Here is a 20,174-nt window from a genome sequence, read left to right on the forward strand (position 1 = left end):
TTAGCTTCTCTCAATTGGCTCCCTGTGAAATTTAGAATCCTTATTTCTATTATACAAAGCTCTGAACAAGCAAGCCTGATCCTCCTTATGTTAAAAATAGTTTTGTTTCATATTTTTGTAACAGAGCTCTCTGCTCCCAGACTACAGGTTTATGTGTGTTTCCTAGAGTTTCTAAAAGTAGAATGGGAAGTAGATCTTTCAGTTCTCAGGCTCCTCTCTTGTGGAACCAACTTCCAGTTTCTGTCTGTTCGGACCGGGTGGGGCCCACACAGCAGGTGGGCGTGGACTAAATTTTTTCAGTGCTTATGCTCTGCATAACGGGATAAACCCATCAGCGACAGCCTTAAAGGGCGAAGCCTATATGACATAGAACTGACACTCTGTCTACGTTTAAGACTAGGCTTGAGACTTTCCTTTCTGATAATTCCTATAATTAGAGTTTGGATGGGTTTCCTGAGCTATCCCTTATTTTTGCTGCTTTAGGCTTTGACTTCTGGAGAACAAATTGACCACATTTCCTCACGTTTATGCTGTTTGTACTCACTCTATAGTTCGTGTTTGTATTTGCAATTATTTTTTTTAATTAAAATAGTTTTCTTCGTCTTTCTCTCCATAGTATGTGTTAACAAGCCATTTTGTGTCTTAGTGTCTGTATTCCTTTCATGTCCTCTCTATGTATGCCCTGCTTGTTGAGACAGATGCTTGCCAATCTTGAGCCCAGTTCTGTTGGAGGTTTCTTCCATTTAAAAGTGGGGTTTTGATTGCATCATCACCTGTGTGCTTGCTCAGAATAAGAGGCAGCCAAAAAGTGAATCTTCAACACAATCTGCTGGCTTCCTCAGAAAGATAATTTCTACTAATTGGCGTTTTTAATGTAAGTGAATGTTTTAGTACAGTGCCCTGAATTGTTGTGAATTGGAGCTATGTACTGTAAGTAAACTACATTTAGTTTAATTAATTAGGTGGGAGACAAAGAAAAAGAATACAGATATGTAGAAGACACAGACTCAAGAAGTCTTTCGGATGAAAGACAAAACATTTCTACATTTTTTTTTGTTTATTTGTTTGTTTGTTTTGCTTTGTTTTGTTTTTTGAATGTCCAGAGGCCAGACATAACTTTTTAGATTTTTCTACCTGGATTATTGAGCATGCATCAGGAAATACAGATGTGCTTTAGTTGCTTCTTAAAAAAAACTCCCAAATTCTCTGACTGTGAAATCTGGAATTTGTTAGATTTAGGCTTGGAAAATAAACTTTTTGGTCTCTTCAAAATATAAATCCATCTGCACCAAAGCAATGATTGCTTTTTTTTTTTTTTTGCTTTTTTTTTTTTTAGTTTTTTTTACATTTAACAGTTAGACAGGGCTTATTTTTCTTTTTATTTCATCTGCTTCTATTAGGGGTCTCCACAGTGGGTGATCCACCATCTCACCCTCTTCCAAAGTTTCACAGCACTGCACTTCCTCTCCTGGCCCCCAGTCCTCAGCTTTCTTTAGAACTACAAAGACAAAGTGCAGCTTCTTCTGACATTTTCTATCCTTCTCCATTAGCAATCTCTGTAGATACATCACTCTTTCCCAGCATGAAATCAAAATGGTGTTCCCTGATTATTACTTCTTAACCTGCCTTCAGCTACTCTTGAACATGTCTTCATAATATAGCTCATTAACTTTACAGCTGCGCTTTTATTTCCTAAGGCAAACTAATGTCTTTTCCATCACTGGATGACTTTTTATGAAAGTTTAAAACATACTGATATTTTCTAAAAAGAAAGTGGCCTAAGTCAATGATGCCAGAGTTTTTGCCTTTGTATTAATTGACAAAAAAGTAGCAGAAAATGTTTTGTTTGTTTTTTTCCACTGGCAACACGCTTGTGACTCAGTGAAGGGTTGTGGTCAGACTGAAGGGAGAGAGGGAGGAAAAGAAAAGTCTTTATTGGAGCAAAGAACTGCTGACATGCTGACCACATACTGCTGAGAGCTTGGCCAAAAAGTAAAAATGTTCTCGAAGGCAGTTTCAGAGAAAATATTTAAAGATTTATCATCTTTCAGAAATAAAATATATAAAATTTCTTTAAAGATATTTAAAAATGTTACCTGAACAATGAGCTCTCAACTGTCAGACGTGGACTTTTTGGGTGGAAAAATAAATTGCACATAGAAGCTGTTTGTCTTCAGGACTATTTCAGAATCAGAATAAACTTTATTATCATTGCACTGAGATACAACGAGAACATGTACGTACAGTCATCCGAAAGATGGGCAGAGTGCACGAAGCTGCTACTATAAAAAGCGCGGCCCTCTTATTCTTATTTAGAATAATATTTTGCTTAGATGAGAAAAGGGAAGAAAACATGAGGTGAGACAACGTGTGTTTTCTGACGAGGAAAGAGGCAAGAAGGGACGGTGGAGAGTTGGAGGTAACCAGGAAAACCTGGAGTGGAGTTTTAGTGGTTTGAGTATTCTCTTATTAATCAAGTGGAATGGATTCGTTCACAAAGAAAGAGAAACTGAACTAATGTTTTATAGTGAAAGTGTATTGGGGGGGGGGTCCAAATGAAAGTTTTTTTAATGTGGGGGGGGGACTTGTCCCCTTCACATATAATGGTTGCGACACCTATGCCATGACTTATGATCCCGTTGTCCAGCTGAAGCTTAACAGGACTTTTTTTTTACCTCTTTTAACCGGCCGGTCAGACCTGCCTCCTCCTCAACAAGTAGATTAACAGAATTTTATATTGTGCATTCTTATTATTTTTCTTTGTGCTGTATGATTCGTAAAACTGCATCAACAGCCTAAGACCGACCCAGCCCGCCCATCAAGCACATTATTTTATTTTATAGTCTGAATTTCAGGTTGGACTGGGCCAGGTCTGGGCTCAGGTCTGAAATTGCTGCTCTAATTGTCACTCATAAGAACTACATTGCCCTTAAGTCAATGCTGTACCGCTGTTTTCTGCCTAACGGTATTTTTGCAAAGCGAAGTCATGACTGCTGAACCAGCCTTTCAAACGTAAAATTTAATTAATTTCACATTCATTCATGTCTGGAAAAGGTTTTTTAAGAAAATTCAACTTTACAAATGTAAGCTTCGCAGGAAAGTGTAAATCATGTAGGACGTCTCTTTAAGAAACAGAGCATTGCTTTTAGTAACCTGGCCGCTGATTGGCTGCTACCGTCTGTTTGCCTTCACTCTTTTTCAACTAAACTTCAAGTGTTACTACTGCGTTATGGTTTCTAAACGTTCTGTACGTTCAAAAGTTTATGGCAACAAACCAAAATGGCAAAAATGTTTTGTAACCAAAATGCTTAGTAACCCGGGTGCTGATTGGCTCAGTTCCCATCTGTTTACCTGCACTATTTTACAAATGGACTTCAACTGGACTTCTTACAGCTGTGCGTTCAAAAGGTTCTGGTGGCGAACCGAAACTCCAGTGGAAGATGCTGATGATTAAAGAAAAAGTGTAACAGGATGGTTCGACATATTTCAAAAATGATTTGGATTAAAAAGTGTTTCTCTGCATGGAGAGGCTGTGTCCACTGACACAGCAGGAGAGGAGGAGTTTGTTAACACAATGTTCAAAGATCTGATCGCCATGGGGGGCTACCTGTTCTGGAAAAGGATGCCATCTTGCACTTTTATTAAGGACGAAGCCAAAGCCACTTGTTTCATCTCATCTTCATCACCTTCATTGTCATCACTGGGCAGCTAATTCTTCATCTCTTCTTCATCTTTTCTGGTGAGTACCCATTTAAAATTAATATTTTTAAAAGGTTTAAGAGTTTAGAAAATTGTTAGGAACATTGCAGTAGTGTGGAAAGGTTTAAAACACCTTAATATATATATATATATATATTTATACTAAAATAAACTACCACTTACTGCTACTACTACTTGTACTACTATCCCTACTTCGTGGTTTTTCACTTATTGCGGGGGGCAGGGAAATGAACCCCCACAAGAAACAAGGGACTACTGTAGTCATGTAACAGTGATGTGCAGTGGTGCTTAAAAGTTTGTGAGCCCTTTAGAATTTTCTATATTTCTGTCAAGAATGGGTTTTTGGATTCTTAATAAGCCAGACACAGGAGTGCAAAAGCAAGAACAGTTTTTATTAACTAGTCTGCTGGTTACTGGAGTCAGGGTCCAAGGCACAAGTCCAATCTTCTCAGTCTGTACATGGCAGGTGAAATCCAGAGGCATGGTCCGATGGTCGTAGCAGGGGTCAAGCACGTTGAAGCAGAGAAGCAAGAACAGGGCCGAGTCATGATCCAAAAGAGTAGTCAAAGGGAGAGCAAGAGTCGTTACCATGGTCAGATATGCAGACAAATCCAGAAAGGGGCAAGGCGGGGAGTCATAAAACAGGCGAGGGTTCAAGGCAAGACAAGGTAAGGATACAAAACTATGGAACAAGATACTATGATTGAAGGCTTCACTATCAGGGACCATGAGTCGTGTAATAATTCAGCCCTGGTTGAGAGTGAGAATGGAACTTATAAAAGGTGCAGAGCAGGTGAACTAGATGAGCTGAACAGGTGCGTGGAATCAGGGCTGATTGCTGTGAAAAAAGGGAGGCGTGGCATGAAGTGAAGGGAGCAGGCTTGAGCTGGAGGATGGGTGATAGGCAATGCAAAGCAGGGAAAAGAAACTATGGCATGAGGGGCTGAAACAATAGCAGGAGGGAGTGAGTGTGAGACAGGGGCCAATGGGGGTGTCAGCGGTGGCCGCTGACCATTACAATTTCTGCATAAATATGAAGTAAAACACCATCAGATTTTCACACAAGTCCTAAAAGTAGATCAAGAGAACCCATTTAAACAAGAGATAAAAAATATTATACTTGGTCATTCATTTATTGAGCAAAACGATCCAATATTGCATATTTGTGAGTGGTAAAAGTACGTGAACCTCTAGGATTAGTTGTTAATTTGAAAGTGAAATTAGAGTCAGGTGTTTTCAATCAACGGGATGATGATCAGGTGTGAGTGGGCACCTGTTTGATTTAAAGAACAGGATCTATCAAAGCCTGCTCTTCATGACGTTTGTGGAAGTGTGTCACAGCATGAATGAAGGTGTTCAGACTGCTCAGCTCCTAGTCAATCATGTTTTCCTCATTCTTGGCATCCCCACCAACATTGTCTCTGATCACAGCCCCCAGTTTATTTTCCAGGTCTAGGGGTCATTCTGCAGTGCTCTCAGGACCTTGGTCCATCTCACATTTGGTAACCACACCCAGTCCTATGGTCGGACAGAGAGATGTAACCAGGAACTGGAAGCTGCCTTAAGGTGCGTGATCAACAACAACCCCTCCTCCTGGAGTCAACATCTGGTTTGGATTGAATACATCCACAACACCTAATCTTCCTCTGCCACTGGACTGTCTCCTTTTGAAGCCTCTCTTGACTACTCACCCCCTCAATTTTCTAGTCAGAAGTCTGAGATTGCAGTCCTCTCTGTGCAGCATCATCTCTGCTGTTGCTACAGGATTTAGCAACAAACCAAGGAGGCCCTTCTTTGTACAGGCGATCAGAATAAAAGGGTTGTGGACAGACTTTGCTCCTCAAGCCTTGTGTATCAATCAGGATAAAGGGTATGGCTCTCCACCCATGACATTAACATCAAGGACACTCCCAGAAAACTAAGTCCTAGATGTATTAGTCCATTTCCCATCAATAAAATCATTAACCCATCAGCTGTTAAACTGAAGTTACTCACATTCATGAGGATCCAACCCACCATCCATGTGTCTCAAATTAAACCAGTTTCAGAAAGCCCATGTTGCCCTCCTACTGACTTCCCTTCACCCATCCGGATCATTGATAACCACTCAACATTTAATGTCAGTCACATCCTGAATGTTTGCCACAGAGGGCATGGTTTTCAATACCTGGTCGACTGGAAAGGATATGGTCCAGAGGAGTTAACCTGGATTACCCACTCATTCATCTTAGATCTCAGTCTCATCTCTTCTTCCTACAGGTCCCACCCTGAAAAACATTTAAGATTGTCAAGAGGTGATTCTTGTGAAGGGATAATGTAGAGTTTGGGGCTTTTCATCCACTAACACTTGTTGCAGCTCTGGAGTAGCAGGGTGGAGCCAATTAACCACAGCTGTCTCCAGTCTGATAATGAGAACACACAGTACTTAAGTCTGCTTGGATCAACCAGACTCCACTTGTCAGGAACAGGGTTTTTTGATTCTGAATACAGCCAGACAGCAATAGTGTAAAAAACAAGAATTTTTTTTTTTTATTAATTTTGCAGCTGCAGGAGGGAGTCATTGTCCATCTGCGGGAGCGTGTCTTCACAGGCAGGTGGGGTGAGAGTCACCTGTCAGATCATGCAGTGATGATGTCACTGTCCGTAGTTGCAGGGCAGCTGCAAAGGAGCACTGTAATAATGTGGTCCATGGAATAATCCAAGTGTCTGAGAAACGAAGCAGGGGTCATGCACAGGTAGCCAGAGGTCAAGAAAACAAGTCCAATGGGCAATCGTAAATCCAAAAGGCAGAAAATCAAGACGTCCCAGGGTCAGATGGGCAGAGCAGAATCAGAGAGGGAGCAGGCAGAGTGGTAAATCCAAAATACGAGGCGTGAGGTTGAATCCAAAGAAGCAAGGTTTGAGGTTGAGACAACACGTTGGGCTTGAAACAAGAAATCAAGATGGGCTGGATATCAGGAACCAAGAATCATGTGATAATCTGGCCGGGAACTTGAGTGAGTGAAGGGAGTTCTTATATACAGGTGCAGGGCATGAGTGCTGATTGAGTTGTAGGTGAAGAGCGGGCATGGCTGAACAACAGAGACAGTAACATGACATGGAAAGCTGTGAGCGTGGCAGGGGACAGAGGACATGATCATGACATCACTGGAACATTGTCTTGTCATTGGTTAGTCGTGGTGAAGAAAGAGCTGAATCTAAAGACAAAGCTCTTAATTTACTGGTTTGTTTATGTTCCAACCCTCACGAGATTTGAATCATGAATGTAAGAACACGATCCTGTATACAAGCGGCCAACATGATCTTACTTCATAGGGTGGCCGTGCTCAGCTTTAGAGATAGAGTGAAGAGCTCTGCCATTTGTGGGGAGCTCAGAGTAGAGCCGCTACTCCTCCGAGACGTTAGGGAAGACTCAGAAGTCACTGGAGGAAATGTGAATTTTCTCTGATCTGGGAATGCCTTAGGCTCTCCCATGACAACTGAAAAGGGTTTCTGGTGAGATGGATGTCTGGGATACTCTCCTGGACCTGTTGCAACTGCAACCTGGTTACAGATAGGGGGTAGAAGATAGAGATGAAGATGTCACAGTTTCCTAGAAGTTTGAGACTGGGACAACAGTTCACCTTTCAGCAGGACAATAACCTAAACACATTACTAAAGCAACACTACGGATTTAAGGTGAACCAGCTAAATGTCCTGGAATGGTCCAGTCAGTGTCCAGACCTCAGTCCAACTGAGAATCTGTGGTTTAATTTAAAGATGGTTGGATACAAGCAACACCCATCCAACCTGCAGAAGTTGCAGCAGTTTGTTCATGAAGACTGAAAGGGATGTCTTATGTTTGTTTGTTTCACAGTAAAAATAATTTGCATCTAATATTGGCAGTAATTTTGTGTCCCAATAACACCATTCTGCCTAATTCCTGATCGATCTTAACATTAATCTTACATATGCTGATCTTTTCTTCTGTGTTTTAAAGCAAATTCACTTGATATCTCCACATAAACACCTTTGAGATTATATGCTTGTCTGATTCCACTACATTTGTTTATCTTTACAGATTGCAACCAGCCTGATGTACAGTAGGGCAGTCATGTGACTCAAGCTTGCAAGTGATTTTTGGCAGGTTCAACTGAGCGCAAACAACGTGTGGACCCACATTTCAGAACTGTCTATCAATATATCTAAAAGATTACTGGAGAAAACGCTTTTAAACTGAAATTTGATACAGCTAAGAATAACCTTTTTCATATTTGGCAAATAGTACCACAGACTAGAATCAAGAACATAAAGTGTCAATAATGTTTATTAGTCTACCCACTCATATACAGGTATACTGAGTGTTGAAATTGTGTTTAAAACATAATGTTGTTCAGTTATCAGTACTACAATATTGTTGCTGCTGTATTATTGTTGTAACCTCTTGAGGGCAGTGCTCTTCAGTGGAGTTCCCTTCTTTTGTGATTGTGTTTTGTGTATATTTTGATTTGACAAATTATATTTGTGCTGCAAACAGGCACATTCCTATAGTGCTACATGTGTTTGTTAGTCTACTTATAGACCACACTACACCTTCTGTTTTCATAGACAGCATTACAACAAGTTAAGTATCTAAAACTGTGTTGGTACCTTTGATGAGAATCTGTCATTCTTTTTGGACGGTTCATTATCAAACATTATACTACTCTTGTAACACCTTACTATGAGGACTCCAACACACCCAAACACACACACTGTGTAATGAAGACACGGGATGCCATGGGTTGAATGGGAGGAAACTTTTTATTGAACTTAACAGGAAGTGCCCCCGTAAATGCAAACCTTGTGAGGGTAGTAGCAAAGCATTCTGGGAATAGTGGTCATTCTACTATTACACACACTTCTTTGTGACTTGGCCTGAAGCCCTGACAGTGATCCCTCTGCACATGTGTGAAGGAGCTTCTTTAGTTACTCTCTGTCTCTGCACACATGCATTTAAAAAGTTATTTTGAGCTGCAGAAGCACCAATGTAACCCTGTGATTCCAGTAAATATATAAGGAGGAGTCATGCTCTTGCCTTTCCATTCTGCACTTTCCTCAATATCAAGAGACGAGGAAATTAAAAGGCCCTGCCCTCGACAAAACACATTTATTTGGGTCTTCGTCTTTACACAATGGAGCGTGGTCCTTTGCAGGTGCTGACCATTCCTACAGCTCCTTACCCCAACCAGAGACCCAGCGTCAGCGGCCTGAGGAAAAAGGTTTATGTGTTTCAGACCAAGAAGAACTACCTGCACAACTTCATTCAGAGTATCTTCTCATCAATTGACTTACCTGACCGGCAGGGTTCAACCATGGTGGTGGGAGGAGATGGACGCTTCTTCAACAGATCTGCTGTTGAGGTCATTGTTCAAATGGCAGCTGCCAATGGGGTCAGTCAGTGCCGCTGTGTTGTTTGTGTGTGCATGTAACTCTTTGTTAAAACGGCATGGTCACCTGTCCCATCAACACATATTGTTATCTTTGTGTCATTGCTTGTATCAAGAGCATGAAATTGTGTTGTGGTGGTGTTTAGGAGACAAATATCAGATAAAATGCTTAAAAATCAAAGATATGCAACACAAGAGACACTCAATTTTTCAGTTTTGATTTTCAAACATCAAAAAGGCAGGTAGATGATCATTTAGAAATGGCAAGACTGTTGGAAAAAGTCAGATGTGGTGGACAAATTTATGAGGGTTAATGGTACAGGACAAAAAATGGCGAGACAGTGAGGAGGTGTGTGTTTGGAGTGACAGGTGGGTTCAGTGTGGGGTAGGATTACATCGAGGATCAACACTGAGCCTCTTCTTGTTTGCAGTGGTAATGGACAGATTAACAAATGAGGTCAGCCAGGAGTCTTCATGTGTCATGTTTGTGAAATTTTTGGGAATCCAAGTTCCAGACAAACTCAAAGAGCTCAAAGGTATGAAGAAAACTGATTTAATACAAAAATAAATAAGCTGTTGTGTTCATTTACACCTCAGGGCCACCGTAGTTGGGACAGTAAAAGCACTTCAAGAATTAATATCTGGGGAACACGTGAGAGCAAACATGACTGGTTCTGGAAAATGCAAAGCACAGATAATGAAGTAACAAAAATATAAGATAAGTTTAAAGAACACTAATGGGGGACGATAAAAAAACACATGGGAAGACCCTACAAGGATCAAGTGAAAGTGGCAGGGCAGGAGCAGAACTACATAATGAGTACACACTGGGGAGAATGGAAACACAAGTAATCAAAACACAAGAATCACAGAAAAACTAAAGAAAAATAACATAAAAACATTGAATCCTCTCACCATGCACTATGATGTTTGCAGATTTTTTATGTTTTTATAGTGAGTGCGGAACAGGAAAAAGAAAGAGATGGAGGTTTGCGTGGCTGGAGATAAATGTGACAGAGGTATTGCTGCAAAATTGAAAAGGAAGGTTTACAACATGGCAATGAGACCAGCTATGATGTTTGGTTTGGAGACAGTGGCTCTAACAAGCAGCGGAAGGAGGAGCTGGAAGTGGAGTAGATGAATATGTTCAGATTTTCATTGGGAGTGACCAAAATGAACAGTATTAGAAATGAAAACATAGGAGGAGCAGCTTAGGTTTAGCCAAAGTAAAAGAGATAAGGCTGAGACAGTTTAGGCACGTGGAAAGGGAGGGCAGTGGATATATTGGCCAAAGGATATTGATTATGGAGCTTCCAGGGAAGAGGAAAATCTCAGAGAAGGTTCATGGATGTAGTGAAGGAAGAGATGTGGTGAGTTGGTGTGACAGATGAGGATACTGGGCTAGATGGAGACAGATCACCCTCTGTGGAGATATCCAAAGAATCGTCTGATGGCAGATAAAGACAACCCAGAGTTAAATGGGTTTTTAATCTTATTAAACACTTCTATTCAACTTGATGGAGCTGCAGCAGAATTATTAAAGGGCTGATACAGCAGAATAAGAATCCACACACAATACAAACTAACCACGTGCTGTTGTTAAAAAATGGCTTTAGTCAGCTGAGAAGTCACAGCTTGTATCTCTTGTTGTTTAAAAGACACTAACCTGCAGTGTCTAACCCTTTCTTAGTTTAATGAAATAATTATAGAAAACATTGAGCTAGAACTTATTGTTAAAAACACGAAATCTGGAAGTCATGGACTTTTTCAGACCTTTCTCAGATGTAAGGAGAAACATTTCATCTCAGTCTTGTGACATTTCTACAGATTGGTTGTCTGATCATTGGACAACACGGGATAATGTCAACGCCAGCCATCTCCTGTGTGATCAGGAAACACAAAGCCATTGGTGGCATCATCCTCACTGCCAGCCACAATCCTGGTGGACCTGATGGAGACTTTGGCATTAAGTTTAATACTGCAAATGGAGGTATGGTAATATGATAGAAGGAATTAAGCAGAGCCAAAAGCCAAGTGGAAAATAGTGTCAGAGTTTAAAGCAGGCAACACAAGGCTGCTATTAGAAATGTGGTTTGGACGCAGAATAGGGTTTAGTCTGTGGAATAGAGGCTCGTCAGAAACAACAGCGGAAAAATAGTGAGTCAAGGCTTTATAGCACGTACATAAGAACATCAGTGGAATAGAAAATGTTTTCCTCTGCTTTCAGGGCCTGCAAAGGAAACCATCACAAACAAGATTTTTCAGATCAGCCGAACCATTGAGGAGTTTGCCATTTGCCCCGGACTGCGTGTAGATCTGAATACGCTGGGAAAACAAACGTTTGATCTGGAGAATAAGTTCAAACCTTTCACAGGTGATGTGATGCTTTGGTCTATCAGACATTAGTCATGTCAATTGAAAACATAAACAATTTAAAAGAAATACTGGGAAATGGAAAGGAAGGAGGTGTGGGTAAGAGAACTTTGCAGAGTAAATAGGTATTACTGCACAACATATAGTCCACTTAAAAGCAAATGTGTGTTATAACGCTAGAGTTTTTTTTAAATCAAGGTTTTATCTTTGCTAACATTTTGGTTATGCATGACTAATGCACCGGAAGACTTTGAAACAAGATTCAGCAGAAATGTTGCTTCAACATTAGCTTCAGGCTCAAATAAAACATATATTTTCCATGTGTGAAATTTTTGTAAGAGATGGAGAAATGAAGAGGGTACTTTTCTGGAACTGACACTCTCATGCAGTACTGTTTGATAAGTGTTTCTTTATCCTATAAGTTTCTGTCTGGTTCAGAACATAAACATTTGGTTTCTTTCCCTGTTTTTGCTGTGTTCAGTGGAAATCGTTGACCCTGTTGAATCATATGCTAACCTTATGAGAAACATCTTTGACTTTGCTGCTCTGAAGGAGCTTCTGTCTGGAGAGAACCATATCAACATAAGACTAGATGCCATGCATGGAGGTGAGATAAAATTACATTCTGCAACATGTACAAAGCATATCAAATTTAGATTTTACTCATTATTACACTCACTTGCTGTGTCAAAGTACTGCTTCACTTTCATGACCTGCCATGAAAAATATTCACCAAATTTAAGTCTTGGAGAAACAAGGTCAGGTGGCTCAGTTAGTAGAGCTGTTGCCCTTCAGCGATAAGGTCGCTGGATCGAATCCTGACCAGGGGCTTTTCTGGGTAGAGTTTGCATGTTCAATCCTTGGTGGCTGGGAGGACTTGACACATCAGAACTGAACCTGAACTATAAGGTGGGCAAGAAAATACAATTATCCAACCATGCCATTAACCTTCGTTACACACTAGGAAGTTTGCACCCAGGTTCATCGGTCCTTACCCTATCAAAGCCATTATCAACACATCCATAGTTTGACTCTCTCTTCCCTCCAACAAGAGGATCCATCTTACCTTCCACATCTCCCAAATTATGACTGTGACTGAGAGTGATTTATGCCCACCAACCAACACCACTCCACCCCTCGGCTCATTGACAACCATCCTGCTTATACAGTTTGATGCATACTGGACATTTACTGCCATTGTAGAGGTCTTCAGTGTATTGTGGATTGGGAGGGATACAAACCTGAGAAATGATTGATCATGATACCCAAGATCTCATCTTATCCTATAGACAACATCCTGAGAAACAGATGAGACTGCAGAGGGGGCGATCTTTGAGGGAGAGGTACTGTTAGGATCTGTGGTATGAACTCCCACTGCTGGACTTTTTATTATTTGCAGGTGTATTTGTTAAGGTGGATTGACTGTATTGGTTATCTTGAATCAGTTTGACTCCAGACTTTAATCAGATGTAGATGAAATTTAAAAAAAAAATCTAATTTATGAGAGTTTCATTCCAGTGAATCTTGAAATATTTTACCAGCAGACAAACACACCTACACATACATGTTTGTATTTCAACTTTACTAGGACTTCATATTGACTTTTTAGCATGAGGAATGCTTCTCTTGACCATGGCCTCTGAACCTGAGGTCATCTGTCATAACCACGCTGAACTGGTTTTCTTTAAAGCTACATGTCACCTGAATACAGTAATGTCTAATTATTTCTGCATATTTACGTTCCTTGAACACATAGTCACGTACTGTAAATATTTATAAAGGCTTATGCATTTATTTGAAGCTTTTGATTAAAAAATATTCAGAAAACAAAGTTTGTTTATTTGATTATGATATGTGTCAATCATGGAGGATGTCAATTATTGTTAGCAATTATTGTGAAATTATGTGAAATGTAATATGTCTTAATGTGTTTTTTCTACTTGTTTTCAGAAAGAACCTACAGTACTTTGATTGGCACCACAAATCTGTGCAAATTTCTGGGGCAGACGTTTTACACATTCATTTAACCTTTATTTATACAGGTTAATCCCATTGGGCCTCTGGGACTCATTTACAAGAGATAGCTATTTTTAACAGAGTGAGGACGACAGTAAGCTACAAAGACAACAGTAGACAATAATAGAAAGAAAATGGTATTAAAAACAAAACAAAAACAGGTACATTGTAAAGTGATGTTATTATATTAAAAACAGGAACATGTTTGCAGTGGTTTTTGCCAGGATCTTGGAAGTTAGACAGGAGTCAAAACTGGAGTGAGAATTCAAAAAGTTTCTCTTGAAGCTGAAAGTCACAAAAAGCCGAAGCTTTTTTGCTGAAAGTATCGCCCTTCTTTCCTTGTCACACTTACACACTACTACTTCCAATAATTTGCACAGTCTAGTCCTGATTCTAACCTACCAAAACACAGAGAGATGCTGTGTTGGACTTAATTATTTATAATTATTTTTGAAGAAATATCATCAGTCTGAATCACACTGGGAGTGGTGGTGCAGAGGTTAGAGAAGGTGGGCCTGTGATCGGAAGGTCGCCGGCTCAACTCCCTGAACTGACAGCATCAAAATGTAGATGGGAAAGGTGAAATACCCACACCTGCCTCCCCCCTCATTTGCCCCACTGTGGGCCTTTGAGCAAGGCCCTTAACCCCCATCATCTGCTCCCATGGGCGCCCTAGATAACATCTCTCTGCTCCACACAGAAGGCTGTGGTAGCTCGGTGACCTGTGGCTGTGTCAGGATGGGCATCTGGCGTAAAAACAAATCCCAAGTCTTTGTGTGGGTTAGTTCGCTGTGGTGACTCCTGAAGAAGGGAGCAGCTGAAAGAAGAAGAAAAAAAAATCACCAGTCTGTCAGAAATGGGATTTTTAATGGATCAGATTACTGGATCTGTTCTGGGTGTTCTCCTGAAGCAGAGTCTAGAACTGAATCAATACAATAGTGCTGAAGTGTGCTATTTCTGTTGAAGACGTCTACAGTATCAGTACTACTTCCTGTATTCAGTGTTAGGTCTGATTCATCAACGACTTGAACTAATCTTCCTTCCTTCCTGCGTCTTTTGTCTGGTCTGCAGTGGTTGGACCATATGTGACGAAGATCATGTGTGATGAGTTGGGTTGTCCTGCCAGTTCTGCCATTAACTGTGTCCCTATGGAGGACTTTGGAGGTCAGCACCCCAATCCTCACCTTATGTACGCAACAGATCTGGTTGACAGCATGAAAGACGGACAGTATGATTTTGGTGCTGCATTTGATGGGGATGGGGTGTGTTGTTTTCATTTTCACTCTTAAAGGATACAATTTTAAAATTCTGACTCGTATATCATCTTGGTTTCAAACCTCTGTTTGTGTGTTGCTAGGACCGTAACATGATCCTGGGTAAAAACGGTTTTTTCGTCACCCCGTCTGATTCTGTGGCTGTGATTGCTGACAACATTTTCTGCATCCCATACTTTCAGCGTACAGGCGTGAGGGGCTTTGCTCGTAGCATGCCTACAAGCACAGCGTTAGACAGGTAAAACTTTGGCTCAGCGTGCACTTGACATTTTGTTAACTGCTGCTCTGTCGGTGAAGTTGTACTTCATGTCTGTTGCCAAGAAAACGCTGTCACTGAATTTCCTGCAGAGTAGCCAAGGCAACGAAAATTGATCTGTATGAGACTCCAACAGGGTGGAAGTTCTTTGGAAACCTGATGGATGCAGGCATGCTGTCATTGTGTGGGGAGGAAAGTTTTGGAACAGGTATTGGATCAAAAATGCTCCTACGTATTTAATAAAAATAAAAGAACATTTTATGCATGACATGATGACATCATTACATCTCTAACTTTTCAGGTGGAGATCATATTCGAGAGAAGGATGGGCTTTGGGCTGTGCTGGCATGGCTCTCTATCCTTTCCAGCAAAAGACAGAACGTGGAAGATATCGTTAAGGGGCACTGGATAAAATATGGAAGGAACTACTTCACAAGGTGTGTGTGTGTGGGGGGGGGGGCACATCACCATTTGCTTTTGTTGTTTCTGAATGTTTGCAGCATAGTTTTTGTTCCTGGCACATAAGTGGTATTTTCTAATACATTTTGTTACAAATCAATTAAAAAAATGTCCATTATTTATTTTAAACTGTGCCTTAGTAGCTTAAATGAATTTATTTTTACAGTATTTTATTAGTTTTTTCATTCATCCGTCCATCCGTTATCTTTACCTGCTTCTTCCTTTTCGGGTTGCGGGGGTCACTGGTGGCCATATCCAGCCATTTGTACTGAATAAAATTATTTGCCATTTTTTAATATAAATTTTTAAGACTCCAACTATCCTTAACTTGCTTGAAAAGGAAAAGTAGTTAGTTTCCACTGAAAGAGGAAAATGTGGTACAAACCACACAAGTTTTGGGATCAAAATCATTTCTTATTTTATCTTATGGTCTAGAATTGCGCCGCTCAAGGTGGCTGCATGTTGGAGCAGCTCTGTTACTTTCATTCTGAGATTTTGCTTTTGGAAACTTTAATTCCTCTTTCTCTGGATGTAAATCACATTTTTTGGATGATTGTTTCCTCTGGTGTCAGATGCTGTGCAGCTGGAAGAATTTTTACAGAAATTTTTTTAGTTTTGGACATTTGTTATGATGCGTAACCATGGCAACAAGGCAGTTTTCTACAACAACAGCAGCTGATTAACATCTCAAAAGCTCAAAGAATATCTCAACTACAGCCTCAAATCTCAAATGAGTTGAAAAAGATGTTCTGTGGATGCATTCTCATCTACCTGCCAGCTGTGCTCGAGTGCCTGACCACTGAGATCCTGGAACTAGCAGGAAAAACGGCTCATGACAGTGGAAGGACAGGATCGTCCCTCGGCACCTACAGTTGTCTGTCCGCAGGGAGCTCAGCAGGCTGCTGGGAGGAGAGGCCATCGCTCTGGGAGGAGCTCTGCTCGGCATTCGGGCAGTCCTACAGCCCGGGGGAGCCGAGAGGCCAGCCGAGTCTGGGAGGACGGATCGGACGGCATCTGCAGCCAGTTTCTTAGGATCCAATGTGGCATGGACCTTTACAAGAGATCCTTCCTGCCTCCAGCCATCAGTATCTATAACATCTCTTAATGAAATGACGATAACGAGTTACAACAACAAATAATTTCCCTTTGGGATTAATAAAGTATTTTTGAATTTGAATTTGAATTGAATTTGAATCTCCTTTTTATTTTGTAAAATGATAAAGAACTAAGAAATAATAGTTTTAACCAAGTAATGAGACAAAAAATATATTTTATTATAGTGTAACCAGCAGTTTGTGCTGAGTATAAAAAGAACTGAAATGGGGTTTTAAGTTAAAAACTTCCAGACACGTGCAGGTGCTCAGGACACGTGCTCCCATCTACTGGATATTATATGTCACTGCATTGCATTGTTCATCAGATTTAAAGATTCAATGTCTTTGTTGTCATTTAAACAGAGCTTGCAATGAAATTCATAGCGCTCCTCTATTATCTAATGCATAAAAAAACAGAATCAAATACCATAAATGAAAATACCAACAAAAGCTAAAATGTCTACATGAGGAAATAAGAAATGCAACAACGGCTCAGGGGCAGCACGGTGGCGCAACTGGTAGAGCTGCTGCCTCTCAGCAAACAGGTCCCTGATTCAAACCCCGGTCCAGGGGCCTTTCTGGGTGGAGTTTGCATGTTCTCTCCGTGCATGCGTGGGTTTTCTCCAGGTACTCCGGTTTCCTCCCACAGACCAAAAACATACATGTTAGGCTGATTGGTGACTCTAAATTGTCCCTAGGTGTGAGTGAGAGAGTGAATGGTTGTTTGTCTCGTTTCTCTCTATGTGTCCCTGTGATGGACTTGCGACCTGTCCAGGGTGTACCCCGCCCCTCGCACAGTGATTGCTGGACATGGGCACCAGCGACCCCCGTGACCCAAAATGGAATAAACGGGTAAAGAAAATGGATGGATGGATGGATGGATGGATGCTCCACTGAGAAATGAATGAAGGCTACCATGTGGACTGGTGCTGATGAACACAGGGACTGCATCTGTGCCTGGGGGAACAGGGGACAGGTGTAGATGGGCGTGGCAGGCTGACTATAACAAGTACTGACTGAGGGAGAAGTTGCTGATGACACAGAGAAACATAAGGGAACAAAAACTGGACACGAGGGGACAAAACAACGAACCACTGAAACTGAACAACTCTAAACACAAAACCTGTCACCAAACAACCAACAAACACAGATTATGACTTGAGGTGTACCACTTGGAGTGTGACATAAATTACTCTCATCTACCTCACCAAATAGCCAAGTATTCGTAAAACTGACACATTTATGGCCATTTTCTGTTTTCTAAGTTTAATTTTCTGTGGTGGCCATCTTGAATAGGATTGACTCTTAAGCTAATAAGTTTTAGGTGTTCATCCAATTATTTTATCTCTCCAGTGGTTCTTGAGATATTTTCCCAACAGGCAGGCCAGCACAGACACACACAGAGGCGATGGATGACAACAATGAAAAGCATCCTCACAAAGACCCCACTTTGTTCCAGCCTCAGTGCAGTGATTGTTATACAGTAGCATAAAGTGAACCTGTATATCACTGTGAGCCAGGAAGTTGACTTAAATGTAATGAAGAAGTGATTTCCATAAAGTTAATGTAAAAAAAAAAGTGAAAACTTTATTTTAAACTCCATTACATTTAGGGAAAGTCAACCATGTGATCATAAATTTGCATCTGAGTGGATCTGTGTGTGTTTTGTGTCTTGTGTCATCTGTCCTGCCCTCCTCAGTGTTTCTCCCTCATGTGATCAGCTCCTGTTGTCCTTCCCCAGGTGTTTGTGCTTGTCACCTCGTTATGTCTATATATTCTGCGTTTCATTATTGTGGCCCTGTCCATGGATTGTTCTGTATAGCATTGTAGGCTGTCCTCCCTCCATGTTTCCTAGGAAATGTACAGTATGTTTTGCTGCCACATCAGCATTTGTTTTTGTTATTTAAATAAATTATTCATTTACACTTTAAGCTCCCTGAGTTGTTTCTGCACCTAGGGTCCAACAAAACCAGCAGAACACAATAGCATCAATATTAAAAATATTATGTTTTCTGTGGCTGAGTGGTTCGATCAGTCGTCCTCCAATGGGAGAGTTGGGAGTTTGAATCCACCAGCAGTCACATGCCGAAGTGTCCCTGGGCAAGACATGGAACCCCTCATTGCCTCTGATGTGTGTCCCATCAGTGTATGAATGTGATAAAGCTCTGATTAGTCTCTTTAGAATGATTTGCTCAATTAGCTTTGTATAGATCCAGTAGAGTGCTGTATGAACGGGTAAATGAGGACACAGATTGTTGTAAAGAGCTTTGAGTGTCTTGATAAGATAGAAAGGAGCTATATAAGTACAGGACATTTACCATTTTCAAATTAATTGAACAATATACATCTGTTGGTAATAGACACAGTTCTGCTAACAAGTGACAAACTGAATACCTACTATAAATGAAATAACATTTGCTAATATAAAAAATAATAAAATAAATATAAAATAATAAAATATAAAAATTAAAAAAATTAAAAAGCAAAGAAACTGTCCAGATGACCTGACTGAGAATTATAGGATTTGGTACCTGGATGATTGAGCATGAACTTTGTTGCCTTGAACCACTTTGGCTGTGGCTGGCTGCCTGGGAGGAGTCAACAGAGGACAGGACGGCCCCCAGAAACCATCTTAGCTCCAGCAAACTGGTTGATTCACTTAAGGAGTTTACTGCTTGGTGGGGAAACAGTTTAGTGGAACTCCTCAGACTGATGAAGCCCTCCAGATAGAGGGCGAAACGTCTCTATATTAAAAAAATTAATAAACTGTCCAGGTAACCTGACTGAGAATTATTGGACTTGCTAATATATTTTATCCATTTTCCCCAGATACGACTACGAGGATGTAGACATAGATGCAGCGTGTGACATGATGGAGGATTTGGAGATTCTGATTACAGACAAGTCATTTGTAAAGCAGAGATTTGCAGTAGAAGACAAGATTTACCAGGTGGAAAAAGCAGACAACTTTGAGTACACGGACCCTGCTGACAGCACTATCTCCAGGAACCAGGTGCACAGTAAACTCTGCTCCGCTTCTCTACCAGAACTATGTTGTTCTGTGTACAGAGATCAATGAATAAATACAGTTTTCTGCCCCAGAGCCTCTCAGCAGTCCCTGTAAAGACTCTCACAGTGTGTGCTGAACGTTTGTTCACTGCAGGGACTACGGATTATCTTCTCCGATGGTTCCCGAATAATCTACAGACTGAGTGGGACAGATACTGTCGGGGCAACAGTTCGGATCTACATTGACAGCTATGAGAAGGAACTTATTTTAGAGGACACGCAGGTAAAAGTACCAAACAGTGAAGTGTTTGTTGAAAACAGAAAATACATCAGTATTTTTAGTGGCATGTCCCTGAGAGGACGTGTACTATATGTTAGTTCAGGTTCAAATTTATAGTTTATATTTTGTTGAAACTTCATGGGGACATCAGTATTGAGTGTTCGTGTCTAACTTTATCATCTTTGTTTGGAACAGGTGATGCTGGCACCCCTCGCAACTATCGCCCTCAAAATTTCTCAGCTTCATCACAGGACAGGTCAAAGTGGTCCGTCAGTCATTACATGA

General features: G+C 40.8%; 1 protein-coding gene across 2 annotated transcripts; it reads left to right on the forward strand.

Moving 5' to 3' along the window:
- The first annotated feature begins 8,873 nt into the window (after positions 1 to 8,873).
- LOC119414495 (phosphoglucomutase-1-like) lies at positions 8,874 to 20,174 on the forward strand. 2 transcript variants are annotated; one of them, XM_037681588.1, is made up of 11 exons: positions 8,874 to 9,131; positions 10,956 to 11,118; positions 11,356 to 11,502; positions 11,983 to 12,108; positions 14,589 to 14,779; positions 14,875 to 15,029; positions 15,140 to 15,255; positions 15,349 to 15,484; positions 19,430 to 19,613; positions 19,764 to 19,898; positions 20,085 to 20,174. In XM_037681588.1, exons 1-11 carry the CDS (start codon positions 8,874 to 8,876, stop codon positions 20,172 to 20,174), a joined length of 1,701 nt encoding a protein of 566 aa, XP_037537516.1. The 2 variants fall into 2 exon arrangements, with proteins under 2 accessions (XP_037537516.1, XP_037537517.1); XM_037681589.1 differs by having other exon boundaries at positions 19,764 to 19,892.

This window comes from Nematolebias whitei, chromosome 9, assembly GCF_014905685.2.
Source record: "Nematolebias whitei isolate Nwh7 chromosome 9, NemWhi1, whole genome shotgun sequence".
Lineage (NCBI taxonomy): Eukaryota > Metazoa > Chordata > Actinopteri > Cyprinodontiformes > Rivulidae > Nematolebias > Nematolebias whitei.

Excerpts from the sequence above, each read along its gene's own strand:
- LOC119414495 (XM_037681588.1), top strand. The coding sequence starts at position 8,874 with ATGGAGCGTGGTCCTTTGCAGGTGCTGACCATTCCTACAGCTCCTTAC. Across the intron at positions 15,030-15,139 it reads ACAAGCACAGCGTTAGACAG|AGTAGCCAAGGCAACGAAAA; the intron begins GTAAAACTTTGG and ends AATTTCCTGCAG. Across the intron at positions 19,899-20,084 it reads TAGAGGACACGCAGGTAAAA|GTGATGCTGGCACCCCTCGC; the intron begins GTACCAAACAGT and ends TGTTTGGAACAG.